Source organism: Leopardus geoffroyi, chromosome C3, assembly GCF_018350155.1.
Source record: "Leopardus geoffroyi isolate Oge1 chromosome C3, O.geoffroyi_Oge1_pat1.0, whole genome shotgun sequence".
Lineage (NCBI taxonomy): Eukaryota > Metazoa > Chordata > Mammalia > Carnivora > Felidae > Leopardus > Leopardus geoffroyi.
Window position 1 is genome coordinate 106,333,898 of NC_059338.1, and position 26,060 is coordinate 106,359,957.

At 44.1% G+C, this 26,060-nt stretch overlaps 1 protein-coding gene and 1 non-coding gene across 4 annotated transcripts in view; one reads left to right on the top strand and one right to left on the bottom strand.

The window, feature by feature from the left end:
• The window catches only part of NCALD (neurocalcin delta), a 279,891-nt gene that overhangs the window by 236,635 nt on the left and 17,196 nt on the right, over positions 1–26,060 (top strand). For all 3 annotated transcript variants that reach the window (XM_045454028.1, XM_045454029.1, XM_045454027.1), the window contains one exon: positions 22,513–22,909. In XM_045454028.1, the coding sequence (XP_045309984.1) occupies positions 22,532–22,909 (378 nt within the window). In that variant the 5' untranslated portion in view covers positions 22,513–22,531. The remainder of the gene's footprint in view (positions 1–22,512; positions 22,910–26,060) is intronic.
• Positions 18,385–18,469, bottom strand: TRNAR-UCG. Its single transcript has one exon. It is a non-coding gene; the product is annotated as a tRNA-Arg (tRNA).

Genomic DNA, 26,060 nt, shown 5'->3' on the forward strand with positions numbered 1-26,060 from the left:
GGGAGGGGGATCCTGTGCAGGCAAAAGCAGACAAGACGATCTGCTTGAACACCTGCCTGGACTTTTAGGAGGATTTATGAGTTGAAAGAGCTTCTTATGCTATCTAGCGTACTGAACAAAGGAAAGTCATAGTTACTACCAATGGTTGGGGCATTATCTAGATTCTTCCCTTTTCTTATCTGTTAGCATGCTGTCACCTGCAAATAAGGGATGACCCCATATGTCTGAAATAATCCCTACATACATTCTCTCACAAAACCAGAAGCCCAGAGGTGGAGCATTTCCAGGGTTGGTTAATTCCATGGTTTAATGATGTCACCAAGAGTCTCTACATCCATTCTGCCATTCTCAGATGTTGGTTGACTCACCTCAGGATGACACTGGCTGTGGTAGTTCCAGGCATTAATTACATCCTTACCACACCACACACTAGAGGTGGAAAGAGACTATCTCTTCCTTGTATCTTTTCTTAAGATCTAAGAAGCTCTTCTCAGAATCCCATCCTCACCCTTGCAGACTAATCTACAACTCTCATTGGCCAAAATTGGATTTCATGTTCCTTCCTAAGGTAGTCAATGATAAATAAAGTAACTATAATTGGTTTATGCTAGACAAGATCCACCTTCCTGGGGCTAGGACTTCTTTCATCTTCTCCCCAAAGGAGGCATTACAGAGGGCGCAAAACACCTGAACAAAATCAGTTCTGTAAACAGGGAAGGTCAGAGAAATGGCTGCTGGGTAACCAAAGACAGCGTCACTCCCATTTCCAGTCAGTTACTACATCTGCTAATTCTGCCTCCAAAATAGCTCTTAAGTCCATCCTGGCCTTTGCCCTAGTTTCCAGCATCTCTTTTCTAGACTCTTGATTCCTTCTATCCTTGTCCCAACCATCTGATCTTCCCTTCAGCCACCAGTCAGGTCTTTATATAATGCAAGTCTGAACATACCATTTCCTAACTCAGGACTCAATTCAGATGCAACCACCTCTTTGAAGACGCTACAGATGTTTTATTTATGCCTCTTTTATAGCCCTGATGAGGATGGTCTTGCTTTTGAGCTCTTTGCATATTTTCTTTGCCTCCCACTATCTTTGCCATCAAGTACAGTAGCATTGGCCACATGTGGCTATTTAACATCTGAAGTGTGGCTGGCCCCAACTGAGATGTATTGTAAATACAAAATACACTTGGAATTTCAAAGATTTAGAACAATGACCAAAAAAAAGAGGGATATAAAATATTTCGTTAATAATTTTTAAATTGATACCATGTTGAAATGATAATGTTTTGAATACATTTTGGTTAAATGAAATGTATTAGTAAAATTCATTCCGCCTGTTTTTTCTTAATTTTTTTTATTAAAAAAATTTTTTTATCTTTATTTTATTTTTGAGAGAGAGAGAGTGCAAGTGGGGAAGGGGCAGAGAGAGAGGGAGGGAGACACAGGGTCCGAATCAGGCTCCAGGCTCTGAGATGTCAGCACAGAGCCTGACTCAGGGCTCAAACTCATGAACCGTGAGATCATGACCTGAGCCGAAGCTGGCGCTTAACCAACTGAGCCTCCCAGGAGCCCCATGTTTCTTCTTAATTTTTAATGTGATGACTAGAATATTTTAAATTATCTACAGGGTTCACATTTGTAGCTTTCATTGTATGTTGGTGCACTAGACTGCTAGCTCTCAAGAGTAGGGGCTGCCTCTTATTTATCTATTATTCATCACGCAGCTTTCCTTCCCTACCTCAGGGTCCATCAGAGTTGGAATCTAGTCAAAACACTTTATTTGGTTAAAGTAAAGTGTAACACAACTCCATTCGTAGATGAAAGAGCAGGATGATTTCATATTATTTGACTGCTGCTTCTGGATTTCTGACACGTGGGTTTCTTTTCTCTGTTCTAATTAGACTGAAACCAAGATTTTGATTAGGTTTGCTTGCCTCTGTTAGTTTTCATTCTGTCTTATTAGACATTCCTCAACAAATTATATTTTACGTTTTGGAGATAGTAGTGTCTCCATGACTACAGTGTCCAGAATATTTTAGTTATATTTTTACAATTGTTATTAGGAATAAAGAAGCAGATGTAAGTTATGCTCTTTATATTTAACCCCACTGAATTACAGTTGGCAGTTGCTTTTTTTTCATGGATAAAAGAATTTTATTTATATATATATATATATATATATATATATATATATATATATGTATGTATGTATATGTATAGTTTACCAGTTAATATTTTCTTAGCCAGGATTATTAAGAAGGCCAAAGAAATTATCATATTCTAGAAACATGTAGGAGGAAATCTATTTATAATGGCATAATAAAATCAGAAAATTTTTTTTTATATTTCATGAGCAGAAATGAGGGAATTAAGTTTTGTAGTTACGGTAGCCAAAAAAATGCCATTGTTTGAGAGCAATCATCTTTTTTTTCCAGAAATATCTAGAGAATTTACAGTTCTCTTGTCATTTTAAATAACACTTCTTTAAAAAAAATTTTTTTTAATGTTTACTTATTTTTGAGAGAGAGAAAGGAGACAGAACATTAGCAGGGGAGGGGCAGAGAGAGATGGAAATACAGAATCCAAAGCAGACTCCAGGCTCTGAGTTGTCAGCACAGAGTCCCATGCAGGGCTTGAACCCACAAACCATGAGATCATGACCTGAGCCGAAGTCGGATGCTTAACCAACTGAGCCAGCCAGATGCCCCAAGAATTTACAGTTCTAATTTGGAAATCAATAATATCTATGGTCATAAATCATGTGCTGGAGACTACAACAGGCTTATTTGGTTATTATTTGGTCAAAGGGCGAAGCAGCTTTTGAAAGCAGAATGCTGCCTGCTTCTCCTTGCCTCTGGGGCATGCTGTCCTCTTGGATGAACAGAAACAATCGTGGAGTCCATTATTTTGTCAGTGGGACTGCTTTAATAAGTGCTCTTTGCCAAGTCTTGTGAAGAACATTGTTTCCTTTGGCTTTGATCTTGTCTTGGCCACTCAGAAAAGCTGTGCCTCAGTGACATGTGGATGCTGGGAAATCGGGATGGAATTCTGGGAGCCTTCTCTTCCATGGAGTTGGTATCCCAGGACTGCTGGGTGGTTCGTTCGTTCGTTCGTTCGTTCCTTCCTTCCTTCCTTCCTTCCTTCCTTCTGATAAAATATACATAACATCAAATTTACCATGTTAACCATTTTTAGGTGCACAATTCGGTGGCATTAAGTACATTCACAATGTTGTATAACCATCACCACCATCCATCTCTAGAACTTTTTCATCACCTCAGACAGAAAATCTATACACAGTGAGCACTAACTCCTTGTTCACCCCCTTTCTCCTAGCCCTGGTAACCTCTATTCTACTTTCTGTCTCTCTGAATTTACGTATTCATGCCATATTGGTCCTTTTGTGTCTGGCTTATTTCACTTAGCGTAATATTTTCAAGGTTCATCCATGGTGTAGCACGTATCAGAATTTCATTCTTTCTTAAGGCTAAATAATATTTCATGGTGTGTGTATACCACATTTTGCTTATCCATTGGTCTCTTGATGGATATTAGCTTTGTTTTCACCTTGGCTGTGGGGGAGGGGCGTGGTTAACAGAGCATGAAAATAAGTGATGACACATTCCATCATGGCGAATGGATCAGAAATGGATCCATTGCTGATGAAGAAAAGAAACCTACTCTGCCTTCCTTGCTTGGAAAAGAGAGGCTGCTGTGCAGAAGGATTTCATCTTTACAGCTCAAATCTCCCAGGGCCGAGTGCAAACACCCCTCAGAAAAGGCAGCCCTGCCTCATCCCCTGGCAAGAGATGAGATGCCGGGCTGCTCACTTCCCACCATCCATGCCTAGGCAGCCAGGGCTGAGGTTCTGACAGAAAGCTCCAGCTGAGGGCCACCTGGTTGCTAGTGCAGGAGAGGGAATTTTTAAAAGGGGAGTGGAAGTGTCCCTGTCTCTAGAATGGGAACATCTTGGAGGAGGGTTGCATACAGCCTGTGTTCGGAGAGTGAAGCTTCCTTTTGATGTGCATTGGCTACCATTTTATTCCGTGAGGTAGTGTTCGTTGACGTTGTACCGAGATCCAGAAACAGCCAAACCCTGTTCTGCCAGTCCCCTCCTCTTCCCACTGGGAACTATAAACACACAGACGTCGGGAAATCAAAGTGTCTCTTATCATTAGCCAGACAACCAGGGCAGGCTCTGCACTGAGCAGCTTGGAGTGGATGGTTTAGGCTCAAGGCCCATGCGGAGCCCTCCTCCACCCTCTCAATTCAGATACCCGTGTTACCACCGTTCAGCTGCTAAGCCAGGGAGGACAGAGTCACTGTACCACCTGTGAGCAGAAGGGATAAGGGGGAAAGTGCCAGAGATTTCTGCTTATCTCTAGAGCCAGGTGGAGGAGACAAGCAAAGGGAATGTACTGAACCTTAACCTTAACTGTGATCCTTGCTTTTGGCAAATTTGTAACCTGGACTCCTACCCAGTGACGTCAGTGCTTCCCGAGGAGTGACCCGAATAGAGGCAGAGGGGAGGGCAAATTTCCCTCCTTCTTCTTGTGTAGGCAAAGGTACTTTATGCCTGTTTCCTTCATAACAGCCACAGGCACTATGCACTCATCATCATCATGATTCTGCAGGTGACAAAACCGAGGACCTGGGAGTGTGCGTAAACAGCCTGCCGCATGCTTGAGTTGGCAGAGCAGGATGCGGATCCCATGGCCTCTGATCTAAGAGTTATTCCGTAATATACCTTTTATCAAGCTTGGTCTCAGAAAGAGGTCCACAAGGCCCTACCACACTTGCCTCAGTCGGTCCCATTGCTAACCCTATTCAGCGAGTGGACTAGGATTTCTGTGACAGGTCAGTTCCGATCACAAGTCTTGGTTCTTTTTGAAGCATCTCCGCCTGTGGAAACCATCCATTCTGCAGAGCCATTCCCAAGGCTTGATTTAGAAACAGTTGAGGTGATTATAACCTGAAAATTGTTTTCCAAAGGAAAAGACAAGTGATCTTATTTCAGGCTAATGTGATTATTTTAAGGGCTTCTTTCTAATCAACAGTCAAAGCCTAGTTGGAAATGAATGTCCGAGGACAAAGCAGTAGCTCTGATGAGTTTCACTGGGGAGACTGGAAAAGCCCACAGAGTTAAGCCCACACAGCTGGCAAGATGCTGCCACACGGTTAACACTGATGCCCGGCATACAGAAAACACACGTGTGCACACGCTCCAAAGTGAACAGAGCAAAAGAGACCACACCCACATTGCACAACGATGACACTGTGGCACCAACAAGTCTCACACACCCCCTGCAGGTGGCAGGAGCCCTCAGGTCTCCTAGAGCCTTGATCACCCTCACCCACCCACCCCAGGGTGCTGCATGGATGATGTCACCTTGTATATAAAACACTTGCTGTGCCCATCACCACAATAGGAATGCACGGTAAGTAGATTCTCACAGGTAGCTAGCTTCCTGACCAACCCTGACTTGAATAGTGAAGAACTATGGCAGATAAACTAGTGAAACAGGATCCCTGCTAAGCCTGAAAGTCTGTAAGATTTTTTAGACCTCGACAGAGAGAAGCTTTAAAAAAAAAAGTCGCTTAAAAATCTGCCAGCACTATGGGTCTTGTTAGAGATGGAGACCTCTCTATTGCTTTGGGGCTCTTTCCTTGACTAGGAAAAACACCCAAGTGAACTTTAAATTATGCAAATGTGAAGCCATGATTCTTTTTGGATGGAGATGTTTAAAATGCTGTAGGTTCAAGAAGCTAAATTATGTGTATGCGTGTGTGTGCGCATGCACAGGTATGTGTGTGTGTGTGTGTGTGCTTTGGGAAGAGGTGGGGGTGAGCGTGAGGGACATTCTGTTGGCAAGTCAGAGCTGACGTTCCCATCTAGGTCTGCCCAAAAAAGGCCACGCTCCCAGCCACAGTGCTATGCGCTGCCTCCGTTGGTGAGCACTGGCAGAAGAAAGTTGTCAGAAAGCAGCCTGGGTGGATGCAGAGGGGTTGGGCTGGAGTCCTTGAGGAGGAACGTAAGGACCCTGAGTGCCAAGCACAGTGGGAGCTGAAGAGGGAGAAAGGGTTGATAGAAATAGGGTGATGGCCCAGGGCCTGAGCCTTGGTCCGTCTTTGCTCCTCTACCAACAAATTGTCTTCTCCTTGGAAGTCACGTGGGGGATTTCCTCCAAGTCAGTGCCACGGGTCTCTGTATTTCAGGGTTTTTTGCACCTTCTCTCAAGAGTTAAGTGGGGACACACACTCCAAGACTCTAAGCCACCTCTGTGATTTCCTGTCCAACACATTGGCCCAAGGGAAGCCTTTCCCACTTACTGTTGTTGTTCCAAGCATTGTGGGGATCTTTGTTCACCCCATTTGTGATTCCTCTCCAAGGAGAGAGGAGCAGATTTTACATAAAATTTGGTCATGAGATGCAGTATCCAGAGCTATACTGCAAGCTTCATCCTCAGGTTGTTTTTATAATCCAAATCTGATAATCATGTTCTCATAAATCAATGAAGAGTTTAGTTTATTGTTGTCATATTTCTTCTGGCACCTGTGACAAATGAAAACAGATTCAGAATTTGTAGTGTCACTCACAGCTCAGTTTTTTTGAGGGATGAGGGGCAGGGAAGGTTCAAGAGAAAAGCATCACTTTGTACTCACCTGTACTGCCTCGTTTTTGTTCCCTTGTGACCATAAAGCTACCTTTGCCTTTTTCAATGAGTAGGATCATAGGCAAAATCCAATCACCCTGCCCACTCCTGAACCCAAAGTCGTAGTGAAAAGAACTCCTGCTCTCATTGTTTCATGTGTAACGTGTCATCGCCTTGCGTACTTCTGCTCCTTGAGTATAGACAGCATGTCTCTGATGTGAAGCGACCATCTCTCTGGTTTGCCAGCTGACCTGTCTTCCCTGCCTCTCCATCCTATTTAAATCCCTCTGTCCTCTGAATCCACCGTGACATCTTGCCCCGCCCTAGGTATACAGCACATTCTCAGGAAATTCTTGTGAAAGCATTTAAAGGGAAATGGGAGCTCCTGGAATGAAGACATTACTCCAGGCTTCTCCTATATCCTGTAGCACATAGCTCAGTTTTACGGTAGGAATGGTGTTGTTCTAACTTTTCAATCCTGTTATTTAATGCATTAGGGACAGATTTAAGCATGTAAAGATATGCCTCTTAATGCATAGGTAAAGTCCACGTGACCCAAAGGAAAGAAGTGATTTAAGCTACATGCATACCATAGTTACAATTCAGCTTTTAAAATTTTTATTTTTGGCTTTTTTTTATATGAAATTTATTATCAAATTGGTTTCCATACAACGCCCAGTGCTCATCCCAAAAGGTGCCCTCCTCAATGCCCATCACCCACCCTCCCCTCCCTCCCACCCCCCATCAACCCTCAGTTTGTTCTCAGTTTTTAAGAGTCCTTTATGCTTTGGCTCTCTCCCTGTCTAACCTCTTTTTTTTTCTTCCCCTCCCCCATGGACTTCTGTTAAGTTTCTCAGGATCCACATAAGAGTGAAAACATATGGTATCTGTCTTTCTCGGTATGACTTATTTCACTTAGCATAACACTCTCCAGTTCCATCCACGTTGCTACAAGGGCCATATTTCATTCTGTCTCATTGCCACGTAGTATTCCATTGTGTATATAAACCACAATTTCTTTATCCATTCATCAGTTGATGGACATTTAGACTGACGAATGGATATTTTTGGCTTTTATGTACAAATGAATCCAATTCAGTTTTGATCACTGAAGTGTGTCAATTCCACTGTGCTTCTGTGTTCTTGTATTATTATTTTCTGTCCTATTTTTTGCATAATTTTCTTATAGGGGGAAATGCTGCTCTTAAAGAAACAAGTGATTGATTCAGAGGACTGGAATAATATTGTTATCATTTCACACACTGGTGCACATCAGAAGTCATTAATGAAGGGCAAGAGAAGTTCTGGCAAACTTACCTTCACCATTATTCAGATAGAATAGCTACATACAATACAACACTTCTTTTTGCTTTTTTTCTTCAATGAAACTATTTGGATACATTTGAAATTTTCACATTTTTTTATTGTAATCATTTTTGCTCCAACCCCATCCATACAGTCCAGGTTTTACTAGAGCCCGACGTAGGCCTCAATCTCACGAACCGTGAGATCATGACCTGAGCTGAAATCAAAGAGTCGGATGCTCAACTGACTGAGCCACCCAGGCGCCCAGTGCTATGGTGTTTTTTAGTGTTGGTTGTAACATAAGGGCAAGAAAAGATAAGGTCGCTCATTAGAAGTGAAAGATGTTAGGTGGTTCCTGCTGGGAAGGGGGTAGGTGGGTGTGCGAGACGTTAAGTGAGTAAACTCACAAGAACTACCATACACAGTTTTCTCTGTGAGAGATGGCGGGGATCCTTTGTTTAGATTTTTTGTATTTTATTCGCTTTGCAGATGCGTTTTCACCTTCTCTCTTTTCAGATTAAGCTTCCTTTTTCATTTTTTCTTAACAAGAAGTGGAAATAGTAACCTGAGTGTAAATAGCTAGGCAGGCAGGCTCTGCTCAAGCACACAAACACACACACATCCTCGAACACTTGGGAACATCCTCCCCGAGACTGCTGTGTGTTCTCCTGTGAGGCTGCTGAGTGGACGAAATATGAAGATCTGGTTCTATTCTACCTTTGGAGCTCGGCAGCCATGTAACCTTGGGAAAACCTTTCGACATTTGGCCCCAATTGCTTTAATGCAGGGGTAATTAATCTTGCCCCTTCCTTTCTCACAGCAGTTCAAGGATTTACTGAAATAGGCTATGTGAAAGCCCTGTAAACTCATGCAGGAGGAGATTATGCTTTGTTTCAATTTGTGGCCTTGGGCAGCCGATATAGTGCCCTACATACACTTGGAGTGCAGTAAGTATTAGCAGCAAGGGGAGTGGCTTCACGGAAGGGCTGCACATATGCCAAAAACACTGTCCTCTGTTTTATTTAAAATTTTCATCATCTGGGGGCGTCTGGGTGGCTCAGTCGGTTAAGCATCCAACTTCGGCTCAGGTCATGATCTCACGGTTTGTGAGTTCGAGCCCCACGTTGGGCTCTGTGCTGACAGCTCGGAGCCCGGAGCCTGCTTCGGATTCTGTGTCACCCTCTCTCTCTCTCTCTGCCCCTCCCCTGATCATGCTGTGTCTGTCTCTCTCTCCCCAAATAAATAATAAACATTAAAACATTTTTAAAAATTATAATCTGTATTGTGAGATTAGGAGCAAAGAAAAAATAGGTTAAATTACAATTGAGACCAAATTGAATTTAGTAATTTATTTGTTCATTCAACAGATTTTTACTGAGCAACTATTATATGCTAGGCTTTGTTCTCAGCACTAGCATTAGCATAGAGTAGTGAACAAATCATACCAAAATCTGTGACCTGGTGAAAGTTCTTTTCTAGTGGGGAAAGACAGACCATAAACAAGATTAAGTTGATAGTGTATTATAAGTGTTAAGGCAGTCAGCAAAGTAGGGACAGAGGTGTTAAAATTATTGCTAAGAGATAAGGGAGGGTGCTACTGAGAAGGTGACATTGGAGTAGACCTGAAGGAGGTGAGGAATGAGGCATGAGGATATGGGTAGGGAGGGATTTGAACCATGAGGATGTGAGGGAAGGCATTCAAGCTATCAAGCTATAGTGATGTAAGGGGGTGACATTTGAGCCATGGGCTCATGGGAGGATATTTGGGCCATGAGGATATGGGAAACATTTGAACCACGAAGATACAGGGGCACAGGGACACTCGAGACCAAGACCACAGCATGTGCAAGACCCTAAGGAGGGAACATGCCTGGCATGTTTAAGGAAGGAGACCAGGGAAGCTGAAGTGGAGGGAAGGAATGTGGAGACAGAAGGATATATGGCCAGAGAGACAATAACATGATGATGATGATGATGATGATGATGATGATAATGGTAATGACAACAACAGTGATGGAAGAGGGGGAGGAGGAGGAGAAGGAGGAGGAAGTGTTTATTTTGCCAGGCTCTACTGCATATCTTACTTGATCCTGACAAAAACCCAAATTTACACTTAAGGAGACTGATGCGCAAAGAAGCACAAGTCCCTAAGGGCCATACAACTAGTATGTCTTGTAGCCAGGATTGGATCTGAGGGCCCTCTGATTCCAGCACCCATGTACTTAACCATTGTGCTTTATCACCCCTCCTGTGTAAGATCAGCCCCTAAAGAGTGTCTGTTGTTATATTCTGGGGGACTTTTTCTTTTCCTTCGCTAGCCTATAGAGACTATGCTACCTTCAAAGACCGCTATTCTACTACCCCTGAGACCACTCTTTCCCAGGCAAAACAAAATGTAAGGGAAAAAACCAAACCTAATACTATCCCTGATAAACTTTGGCCTTAGACAAAGAAAATGTCCAGCTCCCCAGACATTCTTAGTAGAAGAAAGACTCACCGGGAAGTCCAGACACAGCAGCTTTGTTACTACAACTGAATAATCTCCAGGAATACTTGCCAGCCACCTTACTATTCGCCTAACGCAAAATCGTATAAATATTCCAGCTATCCTCTGCTTCATGGAATACTTTTGTTTTGTTTTTAATGTTTATTTTTATTTATTTTGAGAGTGAGATAGAGAGCAGAGGAGGGGCAGAGAGAGAGAGACAGACAAACAGACAGACAGAAAACCCCAAGCAGACTCCATGCTGTCAGCGCAGAGCCCAATGTGGGGCTTGAACCCGCAAACCATGACCCAAGCTGAAACCAAGAGTTGGACGCTCAAGTGACTGAGCCACCCAGGTGCCCCATGAATTCTTAAAAGTGACACAAGGAAAGTAACACCATCTACAGTCAAGGGGAAACAGGCTCAGCGTCCTTCTCAGAGCTGTATAGAGATGTACCAACAAAACACCATGGATATGCTTAATGCTCACTTGGAAGAGGAAGGACAGCTGAATGCGGGAAGTAATAACCTCCATCTGAACACCAAGTAAGATTCAACAAGTAGAGAGTCATGGTTATAATATTGACTAGTTAAGGAAACAGCTTTACATTTACAAAGTGTTTTATGTTTATTCTCTCATGAGCTTTGTTCATTGGACCATTGTGGGGATTAGAGTAGCAATAAAAGCATGTGTACAAGTTCAGGGTAGAGTGAAGAATTTGACAGTTCCCCTGAATTTGGGCATGACCTTGAAGGACCCGGAATGCTAGGCTATGGGGTTTAGTCCTTAATCTGTCATCAGTAGGGAACATGGAAGCTTTTTGAGGAACATGACATGATCGGGTAGAGTGTTAAAGACGGAGAGCAGTTAATATTTCTGAGCTCAGGTGGGAGATGATGAAGGCCTGGGTTAAGAAATTGGGCAATAATTAGAAATAAAATTGAGTCAGGGCACCTGGGTGGCTCAGTTGGTTAAGTGTCTGACTTCGGCTCAGGTCATGATCTCACCATTCATTGAGTTCGAGCCCCGCGTCGGGCTCTGTGCTGACAGCTCAGAGCTTGGAGCCTGCTTCAGATTCTGTGTCTCCCTCTCTCTCTGCCCCTCCCCAGCTTGCACTCTGTCTCTCTCTGTCTGTCTTTCTGTCTCTCTCTCTCTCTCTCTCCCTCTCTCAAAAAGAAAATAAACATTAAAGAAATAAAATTGAGAGACAAGTATTTCTCTGTGGCTGTTTCCCTCCCCCCCCCCCCATGATGAATGGAAGTTTGGGGTTTTTTTTAAACCCAGTTTATTCCTCCTTTTCACCTCTGATCTTCTTGTGAAAACCTGGTTTACAAAAGCAATAAAACACCTGAATCATTTCTTTCCCCAGGTAGGAAAGAATTGATTCAATCAATCATTGATGTTTGTTAATGGTATCGTATATCCAATTTGTTCTGAAAACACCAGTCTTGTCCAGCCAGACCCTGGATTAAAGTCCACTTTTTAGCGCTAGTACCTTCCCAGAGCGGGATGGCAAATTCTGTGGGGTTTCCCTGAGCCTGCTCTGATTCTGCCCAAACCCCCCTTAGCCCTCCCAGCCTCAGGACAGAAGACCAAAGAAAGAAACAGTGTCCTGCTCTCCATCAGCTTCTTCTCTAATGGGATCTCTTGCTTACTTTCAAGTTAAGGTAATAACTTCCACCAGGGAAAACACTCCGTCACGGAGGTCTGGCAGGAGTCCTGTCTGGGTGCAAATCCACAAATTCTTTCACATTTGGCAAGTGATTCCAGGGAGGTGAATCAGGTTGGAAGCTCACCCCCTCCTGTGACTGACTGTCTTCCTCTTGTTTTTCGAATTCTCCATTAAAGCCTGGGGGAGAGTGTTCCCAAATCTGAAAGGCTCATCTTTGTAAACAACCCACCAAGCCCTTGTTTCATTTAGATTAATAGTCAACGTGCATTAAGCACCTGTTGGATATAAGACACGATGTTGAACTTTTCCCAATTCACTCGGGCTCCTTTTTCTCATTTAGTCCTTCAGACAGCCCTAGGAGAAAGGTGTTCTTATACCTACTTTCTGAAGAAGGATGAAACCGAGAGAGGTCAAATGACCTCCCCAAGGTCACAAAACACAGTACTATAATAAGGACTTCAATTTAGTTCCTCTGCTACCAAGTCCAATTCCCTTTCCACACACCTTGCTGGAGGATGCAAAAGGTGTAAGAACTTAAAAGATGCTACTTCATAGTCTTTTTGTTAGTTAATGGCCTTCTCACCTGGACGTATGTTTGGTGCACAAACATTAATATTTCAGCCATGTTGGCTGGGGTAGAAAGTGATCATGATCGATCTGTACCTTCCAATGGAAGCGACCCTTCAAACACCAAAGGTGGTGGAGCCAGGGATGTGAAGGGTGTGGGAGATGGGAAGGGGACTTCCAATCCTGCTTCTCCACAGCCACAGGCTGCATGATTTTGTCTTAACAGTTAGCTTCTCTGAACCCCTCATTCTTAGGGTAAAACGAAGATGCAATAACCATCTCACCAATTCTACAGCGCAATTGTGAAAATAAATATTAACGAAATTGCTTTGACCTGCAACCGGAATCCCAGATTCCCTTCCTTTGGTTATCCCAGGTAGGATGCTAGTTTTTAAATCAGAATATTCGCGCTAAGCCCGGAAACGGTAGATGTTAAACACATGTTTGCTGAATGAACTTTTTAAAAATTACGAACTCTTCTTAGACTCGATGGAGGGGCTTGTATCAATTAGCTAAATGCACTTGTGGCCCCTAGAGGATGTCTAAAAATGAGGAGCGGAGCTCCTCTGGTACCTCGCGCTGCCAGTAGTGTGAGGCCTAGATCCCTATGGCTAATCTATTTGTCCTCCTCAGCCCATGATGGCTCACTGTTTCCCTTCATTATTTTATCAAAACCCAAGGTAATAATTCCTATCTTTTATAATTTTTTTAATGTTTTATGTATTTTTGAGAGAGAGAGAGAGAGAGACAGAGTGCGAGCAGGGGAGAGGCAGAGAGAAGGGGAGACACAGAGACAGGGGGAGACACAGAATCTGAAGCAGGCTCCAGACTCTGAGCTGTCAGCACAGAGCCTGACACGGGGCTCGAACTCACAGACCATAAGATTGTGACCTGACCTGAAGTAGGATGCCCAACCAACTGAGCCACCCAGGCACCCCAATAATTCCTATCTTTTAAATAAGAGATTCTTTAATACCTTTAGTTAAGTAGATGTTTATGGAAATCAGAATTCCACAGAAGTTGACCATGGTATGGTCTTAGCCCTGGCAACCCTGGAGGAGTGTTGAGGGCCCCCAGAGGTCCCCCCTCTTTCCACTACTGCCGTCAGCATTGCCCTGGCACCTGGCTCCAAGGTAGCCCAGACAGACAGGTTAACTTTGTCTGAAGCCCTCGACTTTGGCCCCTCTAACAATTACTTTCTTTGAGATAGCTTTGTAGTTTCTGCAGGTCTGGAAGGTGACCATTTAGTATGGCCCCTGTCCACTTACTTAAGGGCACTTTAAGCATACGATGCAAGTTCACCTCTAATGGCTGGCCGTCCAGGAGGGGGTGGTGGGAAGTTAGCCATTAGTTGGACATGAAGTAGCAGGGAGAAGAGTGGACGTGAAGGTCAGGAGGGGAGCATCGGGCAACAGAGCACTTAGGATGCTATTGGGCAAAATATGTCTTTAAGCCAAAAGTAGAGAAGGGGTATTTCCATGCTAATAGTCATGTACTCTTGAAAGAGCAGGGTGAGCATGCCCTCCTATGTGCTAGAAATAAGAAAGGCTAAACTTGCACGTGTGTGCCTGTAACACAGGCAGACCAGGGGGGCTGGGCTGGAGTTCCAAGTCCATTTCCAGCGCTCCTTCAAGTCTGATACTAGTTGCTGTGCAGACTCTTGCAAAATTCACAATTAAGATGTAGAGTCTCCAGGGAAAATGGCTTGTTGGAAAATTTCGAAGGGAGGGTCTAGAGATCATGGTACTTATCTAAGACATCAAGAACCTCTTTATAATATATATTGCCCAAAGAATTAGAGAACCAGGACTCAGGTAGATGCCAAGGGAATGAAAGAAAAGCAGAATCAACCTAAATGTCCATAAAGAGGGATTAGTTAAATAATATCATGCAGTAGAATACCAAAAGACTGTAAGCCTGACTTTAGTAAACACTTTGTCAGTTACTTAATTCAATGCTGCTCTCAAGGTCAACACCATCCATTGACTCAATCGATGAAGGTTCGGCCATTTAAAAAGATGAGATATAGCCATATGTCTAACATGGAAGAATATCCACAGTCTACTTTTAACAAACATTTTATTTTAAGTTTATTTATTTTGAGAGAGACAGAGACAGTACGGGTAGGGGAGGGGCAGAGAGAGAGAGGGAGAGAGAATCCCAAGCAGGCTCCTTGCTGCCAGCACAGAGCCCGATGCGGGGCTGGAACTCACGAACCGTGAGATCATGACCTGAGCTGAAACCAAGAATTGGACGTTCAACTGACTGAGCCACCCTGGTGCCCCCACAGTATACTTTGAAGTGAAAGTGAAGGTTCCAGAATAGGATAGTGTGATCCCATTGTGGTTAGGGTATACGGATTTCATATATATGCATTTAAATGTCTAAGAGGATATATACAAATGCAACTGTTAATAGCGGTTATCTTCTGTAGAGTTATATTGGATCCCAGTGAGAGTGTTCGTGTTCTCATTCTTATATCCCCTGATTACTTACATTTTTTACAATAATGATGTGTTACTTTGGTAAGTAGCAGAACCAAAAATGATATTTCCATTTCGGGGAGGGGGCTGTTGTTAGATAATGCTCTATTGAGGTTCTATCAGAAATATGCTTTATCGGCAGGAATGTGGTTGCCCTTTATTTCTGTCGAAAATAAAACTTGGAAAAGAGTCCAAGACCAGGCCCTCTGCAGTCTGAAAGGCAGAGTCTATAGAACAAGAGCACCAGATTAATTCGGAGACTGTAAGCCCTGCTCACGCTGAGAAGACCAACTGTGTTTCCTGGGCTTTACCACACAGCGGGGGGAAAGCAGAAAGAAGAACAAGGCTGTCTCTAGTGAGCCTCCTCCTCACTGTATTGTTGTATCAGTTCAGTTCTCGTCTCCAACCCTGTCCCCTCTTTGCAAGGGGAGCAGGTGCCAGGTGTGTGACGAGGAGTCACAGGTGTGGGTCCAGGTGCCCATCCTCAAGGGAAGAAGGCCATCCTGCAAGCCTCGGGACGTAGGCCTTCAGGCAGTTTCAGCCAAGCCACCTTTGCTGTGCACGTGAGCTTGTAGGAAATAGGTCTCAGCTAATCTTACCAGAGGCCAGAGGAGAGAACATTCTTTGGGCAAGATGAAACAAGTTTAGTGAAACTGTTATATCACTTCATCCTCCCTCTTTCACATTTTAATTCTTCCCTTTCTGCACCACTGTTTTATTTCCTAATTTGTCCACTGTATATAAATATATCAGCTTATATTCCATATATATAGATATATAGCTATATAGTATGTCCCCTGTCCACTTATATATATATGTTCTCCTTTCAAACTCCCACCGAGAGACAAGTTTCATTGAAGGGAAATTTCTGGAGCAGTGTGCTCTTCAGGTTTTTATTTATTCACTTTTTCTTTTTTCAGTGAAAATCAGGGACAACTGCCCCAGAAATGTGTTTGCTGGATTTTAGCCACCTACAAAATTCAGATGGCTACAATACCTGGTGTCGTGGTAAATGAACACCTGTTCCCATTCATCTATAATTTTTATCATTTCCTACCTTACCCTTCAGGAAACTTTTTCTGGTTATGTTTTCATCATCTAGACATTCCATTGATTGAAAATTCACAGCGACTCTTGAAGGTCAAGGTTACACGTCCCAGCTAGGCAAACAGTTTAATTAACCTGGTCTCTTTCTGGAACCACCGCAGGTCCCGTGTTCCTCATTGCCGCTAAACCTGATGTCAGCTTCTAGCATCTTGCAAATTCTGTGCACTTTGCCCTGCGACTTCTGTGAAGTTAGCCAGGCTCTCCAGGGTCAGTTGGACTTTTATCTGGAACGTCTAGCTCTGGGCTCTCAAGAATTAATTCCCAGAGTGTGTAAAACCGCATGAGGAATCACAGAAATGAAATGCTGTATCTCTTTCACTCCACAGATACAAAATACAAAAAAGGAAGCACTATATTCCAAAAGGTTGTCCACTATTCGCCATTTCCTTTCTCCATGGCATCGTTTTTAGGAGTGGTTCCTTTTTCTCTTCGTTTTAAATGGAAGGCTCGCTTTATATTTTAGATTCCTGGTCATGGTCCTTTGCTGGTGGTTTTGGTGTCTTCTCATCTTGTGTATTGTTCCTTTCTCATCTGTGGTCAGTATTAAGCCCAGATTTATTTTTTTGGACCCTGGGAGACTGGATGCGACCCACAATAAGTTGGGAAATGCCACGTGGCCCATCTCAGCGTAAACTACTGAAGAACAGAATGCTGATGTTGAATACAGTTGGTGTGCATTTCACTTAATGAAATGCAGTACAGATTCAGCCACAATTAATATGTATAAATATATATGGGTATATAAATAGTTATACATTTATAAGATATACGTGATATACATGTTATATATAAATATATATTTAGTAAATATATGTATTTTATGTATCTTCTGTATATTTAAGATTTGCATATATAGACATATACATTAAAGGGCTGAGATATATTTACTATTTAAAGGTCTTCTCAGGGCGCTGAAGCAAAGGCCCTTATACTTAAAAGATGGGCCCTGTCGGGGGCACAGGGGACTGAGAGATTAGTCAGAGGTGGCCTGGGCAGCTCGCACAGAGCCTTGAGGGGCCAAGAGTGAAGTCTGGATTTTATTCAAAGTGTGTTGGGATGCCCTCCTAGAGCTTTACACAGAAGAGTGACAGAGTCTGTTTTGTGTTCTTAAATGGTCACTCTGGGGACCCGTGGGGAAGAGGCTGGGGCAGGGTGGGAGTGGGGAGAGGGAGCACAGGGTGAAGAGGGACATCCCACTGGGGAGAGCGATCTGGACAGCCGGCCGGAGATGATGGCAGTTTGGACTGAGGTGGTGACGATGGAGATGCTGAGAAGTAATGGATTTGAGACAGGTTTGGGGACAAAGGCAAAAGGAATGACAGAGGAGTCCCTTGGCTTTGGAGTGGGCGGTTGGGCCGCAGATGGCGGCCTCCACAGATGCAGGGCGGGTCGGGGAGCATTCAGAGAGGGAACAGGAGCCACGGTTCCTTCTGTTCTGCACCAAATGCTTTCCCGGTGCCGCCTTGAGCTGGGCACGAAGGACGTAGCCGCCAAGCAGGCAGCGTCAGCCTTGTGTTTTCCCTTTGCCTCGGTCTCCCTTTCCAGTTCCTTCTCCTCACCCTGGTTCCAGCCGCCATTGGCTCTTGTCTGGGTCATCACAGTGGCTTCCCAGCTGTCTCCCCACCTCTGCACAACCACACCTTTGGTTTATTCTCAACACAGCAGCCAGAGAGACCCTGTTAGAATATAAGCCAAAATCCTGGAGTGGCTCCGTCTCACTCAGAGTGGGAGTCACAGCCCTTAAGGTCACCTGCAGGTCCCACGTCACCTGACCCTTGTTACTGTTCTGGTCTCATCTGCTTTCCTTCCCGCCCTCCGCTCCAGCCGCATCCTTGACACGTTAAGCATGCTCCCTGTCTAGACCCTTCCTGTTTGCCGGAGTAGTCTTCATGGATCTCCATGATCCCAGGGATCTCCAGTCCCAGGATCTCCATGGCTACCCCCTTCACCTCATCTCTTCCTTTCCAAATATCACTTTATAATGTAGTGTTTTTTTAATGTTTTTATTTATTTTTGAGGCAGAGAAAGACAGAGCATGAGCAGGGGAGGGGCTGAGAGAGAGGGAGATACAGAATCCAAAGCAGGCTCCAAGCTCTGAGCTGTCAGCACAGAGCCCGACGCGGGGCTCGAACCCACGGACCGTGAGATCACGACCCGAGCCGAAGTCGGACGCTTAACCGACTGAGCCACCCAGGCATCCCATCCAAATATCACTTTAATAGGGCCTTCTCTGGCTTCTTATTCACAATTTTGACACCCACCTACCCACTCACTCCTGGTATTCCTCCACCCCCTCCCTTCTTTACTTTTCTCCATGGAACAGTCTCCTCTAACATTTCACTTATTTATCTTTTTTATTATATGTCTCATGCCACCAGACTGTAACTAGGGTTGTGTCTGTGATGAATTCCCAGTGCCTAGAGCCGTGCCTCCCTCCTAGGAGACAGCCCCTATTTGTGAAATGGATGAGTGCTAACAGGAGGTTGTGTCCTCTCTCTTAACTACTTCTTTCTGATTTTTTATGGCATCGTTGTCTTACTTTCTCTCTGTGCTCTGTCCACAGAGTTAGTAGAGTTAGTAGAACGTAGTGGTGAAACCAGTGGACAGCCAAGTGCGAGGCCGAAGTTACCACTTGGCTGTCTGACTCACAAGCTGTGTGACGTGGGGTAAGTCACTCGGCCTCTCTGAGTTTTCATTTTTTGCTCCTCCATTATAAAATGGAGGAAGCTGTTCACTCAGTGTTGCTTCAAAGTTTCAACACAATAATGGATGAAGGGCCATCAAGGACAAGACGTGGTTTTCATTTACCACAGCGTCTGGCCCTGACTCAGTGCTTTACACATACGACTGCCTCACTCAACTCTCACATCAAATCAGTGAGATATGTATGAACTCCTACTACTGAACTCATTTTACAGATGAGAAAACTGAGGCGCCCCAAAAAGTTAAGCGAATTACCCAAGAGCTCGTCAACAATTCGGCCAGGCTTTCAACCCAAGCATTTTTATTCCAGGGCCTGAGTTTTTCCCCACTGTGTTCTACCAGCACAGAGTTAATGTTTTAATAACCAAATGCAGTAATGAAAAGGATTTGACCTGATGTGCAACTTTTGTCTCCAGACGATTTTTTCCAGGACTGCTAATTAATGCAGCATTTCCCTGTGATGGTATTTTTATCTCCTCTTCAACTCAAACAGGCAGAAATTCCTGTCTTCCAAAAGAAAAAGGTATTTTCAGGCATTCCTCTCTCTTCCCCTCCTCCCCCCGGGAAAGAGACTCTATCGTATGTCCCCTGAGATTTTCGTTGTACAGTCTAACCAAGTCCAGATGGTTTTCTCAAGTTCAGCCATCATACTTGGTAAAGTGTTTGTAGTTATCTACTGAAACGAATTCTGGACTAAATTGCAAGCACAGCTTCCCAAATAACTTATTCCATGCTCTTCTGCCTTGTTTGTGTTATGGCCTTTCTGTGCTAATGAATTTGTAAATGTGGTTTAATTACTGTTTACTGGAAAATAGCTGCACACAGATCAGTCTCGATGGGAGACTTAGCCAAAATGTTGAGGCAATTTGTCTCTAGTGCAAAAACATCTAATAAGTGAGAAGTACTTTTTAAATGTTGGGAAAGGAACTTTAGTTGTGAAGAAGCAGTGTTTTGTGTCTCCAAAAAATCAATCATTCTTTAAGAAAGTAGATTTAAATATCGAAATGGTATTTTTTTCCTAGGGCTGGGCACATGGTGATTTGCACAGAACCAGAGAATAGTAATGGTGATTTGATTGAACACCACACCAAAGAGCTGTACTCTAAAGAACCCCCCTCCAAAGAGGAAAACGTGAAATTACTTATAAATTTCATAAAAATGTTTCGGAGCTCTGTAAACCCATGTATTATGCATTACCTCATGTTTCTGAGTCCTTGCCTCGGGCAAATTGCCAACTTAGCAACTAAATGATAGTTTTAAAATTCTAATGCGAACCAGCCTAGCTTTGTTTTTCTCCCTCCAGAAAAAAGAGATACACGAGGGAAATGAGAGCTACTGAAAGTTTCAGTTTGTAAACGGTACTTTGTTTGGAGCTGTAGTTTAATTTTGCTCTTGCATAAAATCGGGTTTGCCAGATTCCACGTACAAGGGGATCTTCCTGCACCTGTTGGTCCTGTTAACAGGACGGGTGCCCTGTTCTCACTACCCTTCCGAGGGTCCCTGCCTAAGAGCGAGAGTGAGGCCAGTTCTGCCTCCAGTGCAGAACTCAGGAAACAAAATCAGTCAACTCGTCAATTACTAAGATTGCTTGGTGTTGTTCTTGGACTATGGATATAAACAAGAAGTTTGAGCACTGCTAGGTGCAAACACTGCCCTCTAGAATTTATTTTTAGTGGGGGCAAAAGACAGGTATACAGGCAATTCAGTGTAAGAGATCCCAAATGGTGGGGGAGGGGCACCTGGGTTAGCGGGTGCTAAAGGTACAAACTTCTAGTTATTAAATAAATCCTACAGCTATAATGCACAGCCTGGTGACAATAGCTAACAATACTGTATTGCATATTTGAAAGTGGCTAAGAGAGTTAGAACTTAGAAGCTGTCATCAGAAGAAAAAAAATTGGGGGTGCCTGGGTAGCTCAGTCAGTTAAGCATCTGACTCTTGATTTCAGCTCAAGTCACGATCCCACAGTCGGTGGGTTCGAGCCCTGTGTCAGGCCCCGCACTATCAGCTTGGGTCTCTCTCCCTCTCTCTGACCCTTCCCCACACACGTTCTCTCTAAATAAACAAACAAATAAACATACTTAAGAAAAACTTTAAAAAAAGAAAATCATTCCTATGTGGGTGATGGATGTTAACCAAACTTACCATGATGATCGGTGTAGTAGTGGGTCATTAACGTTGTACCTCTTAAATATATACAATGTATATGTCAATTATATTTCAATAAAATGGGGGGAAAGAAAGACATTCCAAAACCAAGCCTTAACCAGATATTTTTAGTGACTCAAATAGCATTCTGACAGCCAGGGCCTCCCCACTGTAACAGAAAGACTCCTTTTCTGGGAAGATTACTATGCACTTCCCTGTTGTAATTATTTATCTGTCTGCCGGTCGCTCCTTTGTTCGTTATCTCACCAAGTGTTATTTGTGGGGGCCCTGGAGAGACAAAGTGACCTCAGTAGAGACTCTGTCTCAAGGGGCTGACCTTACAGAGGGAGGGAGACAGACATTAACAAATAAACACCACACAAGAAAATCTCAGAGAAAATTGGGAATCATGATTAAAATGGGTATGTGTTGTGTTTCGTGTATTCCATAATTTTCCAAGATTTACTTTCGGGATTTTTTTTCCCATTATAGGAAAAATGCAAAATGTAACTGCTCAAATTATTAAGACTTTGCAGATGGGAACTAAGCTCAGATATCACCTTCCCCAAGAAGACTTTCCCGATGGCACCGATGCCCCCTTTTGGCTCGGGGATCCTTTCTGTGTCCTGTCATTGCACCATATCCATTCCCCTCGTAACTGGGAATGGGTCTCGGATACACTGTCCCCTCACTGCCACCCCTGCTCTTGAACTTAGGCAGCAGGGGGCCCCTTAAGAAAGAGGGGCCACATCTCAGTCTTCTTTGCCTTCACAGCACCAGACACATGCCCAGTACACGGTACCCAATCAATGCTGAATGGCTCTGTGAATAGGAAGATGATAATTATAGGCTTGTTTCCCATCTAATAAAAGTTGTCTTTGTCCCCCACGCTATGTTAAGTTTAAAAATAGGTAACAAAATATATCCTTGTTTTTTGAAAAGTAGATGTATTAAAGTATATGTCAATAGTATCTCTCTCCCAGTTCTTCTTAAATTCTCCCTACTAATACTTTGATTGGGTGTGTTAGAGCCTCAGACTTCTTAATGGCAGAGTAGACCTCTTGCAAATAGAAAAGGTGGAAATAAGTAGCCAATTTCTCTGTCTCTCTCTTCTCCCCCACCTCCTTTTCTCCCTCTTTCTTTCATTATGTATCTACGGTCCAAGAGTGACTCTGTACGAAAGACATGAACAGTTTTCTGGGCAGTGGTATTTCTGCTCTGCATTTTCTGTCTTTCTACCATTTTGTTTGGCTGAGTTGGAAATCCTAGACAATGTTATTGGACTAAAAGAGTTTGTTTCTTTTTTTCCAAAGGAACAATCACAAATTACAAAGTGTGCCTCTAAAGAACAGGTCTAAAAATGATTTATATTCTTCTCTATCTGCAGTTGAATTCTCGCTGCCAGGATGGGGAAACAGAACAGCAAGCTTCGCCCGGAGGTCATGCAGGATTTGCTGGAAAGCACAGACTTTACAGAGCACGAGATCCAGGAATGGTATAAAGGCTTCTTGAGAGACTGCCCCAGTGGACACTTGTCAATGGAAGAGTTTAAGAAAATTTATGGGAACTTTTTCCCTTATGGGGATGCTTCCAAATTTGCAGAGCATGTCTTCCGCACCTTTGATGCCAACGGAGATGGGACGATAGACTTTAGAGAATTCATCATAGCCCTGAGTGTGACCTCGAGGGGGAAGCTGGAACAGAAGCTGAAATGGGCCTTCAGCATGTATGACCTGGACGGAAATGGCTACATCAGCAAGGCAGAAATGCTAGAGATTGTGCAGGTACGTAGCCCTCACCCTTTACAAAGAGAAGAGCAGGAGTCACAGGTAAGGACTGGGAGGTACACAGTGTAGCACTGTGTGGGTTGGGGACTGGTGCCCATCTAGGCTTTGACGTGGCCAACCCAGTGTTTCTGAAAATGTTGAACCCGTATTTTAGAACAGGGAGATTGCACACAAAAATGCACACTGGTTGGCATCTCTTGAAAACTCAGATCTGGCAACCCTGGGCCCCCAATCTTGCCTGGCCTTACTCCCCTGGTGCTTTGTGGTGACCCCCACCCTACAAATGGACGTACACTCCTCAGGTGATCATTCTCCCTGCGGCCCCTCCATCCACGCATCCCAGTGACCTGCCTGGACCTCTCACCTTTGGGGTTTTTTTTTTATGTTTATTTATTTTTAAGAGAGAGAGAGAGCACATGTGAGCAGGGGAGGAAAGAGAAAGGGATCTCTCTCTAGGATCTAAAGCAGCCTGGTGCAGGGCTTGAATCCACGAACTGCAAGATCGTGACCTGAGCTGAAGGTGGACGCTTAACTGACTGAGTCACCCAGGCACCCCTCGAACCTTTGGGGTTTTATCCCCTGGAGTGGTGTCTAATGATCAATTTCTGGCCTGGGTTTCAAACCCTGCCTCTTTCAGTCACTACCTCTGTAACTCTGACCAACTTAATTCACCTAAGTGAGCCTCAGTGTGTTTATCTGTGAAATGGAACTGCCAGTGGTTCCCACCCATGGTGTGGGGTTACTTTAAGATTAGATGTGACTGTCCATGTTCAGTGCTTAGCACAGCGCCAGCCATATAGAAAAGCTCATCATCACCACCATCATTAATTTACAACTTTCATAGACTCTTTTTTTTAAGTTTATTTATTTTGAGAGAGAGAGAGAGAGAGAGAGAGAACATGAGTGGTGGAGGGGCAGAGATTGCGGAGAGAGAGGATCCCAGGCAGGCTGCGTGCTGTCAGTGGGCCTCGAACTCACAAACCCTGAGATCATGACCTGAGCCAAAATCAAGAGTCTGATGCTTAACCGACTGAGCCACCCAGGTGCCCCCAACTTTCTTAAGACTGTTGAATGAAAGCCGGGATCTCTAGACTAGGTTCTGTCTCATCAGAGATACAAACGTCGTAAAGAATCAAGTCCTCCAAATCACTCACCCAGAGTAAATACTGAGTGGAACAGGAGAGTGGGCCCTAGTGTCTGCCACATTTTCCCTGTCAGACCCCAAGGGAAGATTGGGAAGGGGCATAAGGAGCTATGGTCATGGTGACTAACAGTTTGATCAGCAGAGTGGGACCCAGAGAGGAGCTTAAGGAGATTGGGACATAGCTCAGGGGAGGATCAGGACAGCTGCAGGCAATAAGCAGGACTAGGTGGGTGGGCAGCACTGGGGAGGGCTGGCCGTCACTCACCATCTTGGCAGGCAAACGGGCCCAAGAGGGAAGCATCTGGAAGCAGACAGCGGTCCAAGAGAGTGGGCATTTGGCTTCCTGGAGGGCTCGTCTCAGAAGCCAGCACTCATTCCAGGACGTCTGGGTTCAGGGATAGATCTGCAGCCCCTGGGGGAACAGGTGGGGCTCTGGAAGTGAGGGGGCATATAACACAAGGAGCTGGAAAGCTGCTGGTGGGGTTGAGGATGGAGGTAGAGGGGCACTTGCTTTCAAGGATCCCCGGAGACCCGGTTACAGAAACTAAGGGCAGAGCCAAAAGAGAGCCACGCGACTGACTTGTTACTGAGCTACTGTAGCTGAGGCCTGGGGTCTGCTCCTGGGCCAGGGGGCCTGGACCTGTATGGGCAGTGAGAGAGGACAGGTGCCCACGGAGCCGGGTGCTGAGCAGGAATCCGACTGACCTTTGTGCTAGTTAACTCTCCAAGATCTGCCAACTAGGTCTTTCTGTGCCTCTTCCTTCACCCAGAGCAGCGACTCTCTGAATACGGTGTGTTAAATTAATCCCTCAGAGACGGGATTGTAAGCAAGAATAAAGGGTTTCTCCCCTCCCCCAAGGATAAATGCACGAAAAATATAATTTCAACTGTAAAAATATGAGCAGTGTAGGAAAATATAAAAACAAAAGGGAAGAATTGTCCATAATCCCACTCCTCCCATAAAGGGAATCACTGCTAATAATTTTCGAATAGTAGAAAATAATATTTTCTGTTATTTCCATGCATTCAAAAATATCTAACTGACTTCATAATGTATATGAAATTTTGCATCTTGCCATTTTCACTCAACATAGTAATACAGGCATTTGTCATGTTATAAAAACTTTAAAAAAATTGTTTTAATGTTTATTTAGTTTTGAGAGAGAGAGACAGAGCTTGAGTGGGGGGAGGGGCAGAGAGAGGGGGAGACACAGAATCTGAAGCAGGCTCCAGGCTCCAAGCTCTGACCTGAGCCGAAGTCAGACACTCAACCGACTGAGCCACCCAGGCGCCCCTCATGTTATAAAAACTTTTAATAATGATATTTTATTCTTAGTGTTTCTTTTATTTTTGAGAGAGATAGAGCGCGACTGGGGGAGGGCAGAGAGACACAGAATCCGAAGCAGGCTCCAGACTCTGAGCTGTCCGCACAGAGCCTGACGCGGGGCTTGAACTCACGAGCCATGAGATCATGACCTGAGCCAAAGTCTGATGCTCAACCAACCGAGCCACCCAGGTGCCCCAATAATGATACATTAATAGCTGCATAATAGTCATACGATTTAATTTACTTACTCTTCCCCTACTGTTGGATATTTAGGTTGTTTCCACATTTTATTATTATATATGATACTGTAACATTTAAATATAAAATAACAGATAATTCTTGTGCATGAAGCTTTTTCTATATTTGGGACTATTCCCTTAGAGTGGATTCCCAGCATTGCAATCACTGAGCCGAAGGGAAGCAGCATTGATTTCTGAGACACTTGACAGTGTGCCAAATTGTTTTTCCAAACATGCTCCCTGAGTGACTGAAGGGCGTCCCAGGTCATTGCACTTTTCTGATTTTTCCTAATCTTTGCTAATTAAACAAAAATTTAAATTTCAAATGGGACTCATTTTCATTAGCTTTATTTTCTCTCTCCTTTTTATCTGGGCATGGTGCTGTGCTCTGTCCCCCCTTCCCCTCCCCCCCTCTCCCCCCCCCCACTTTCCGCCATG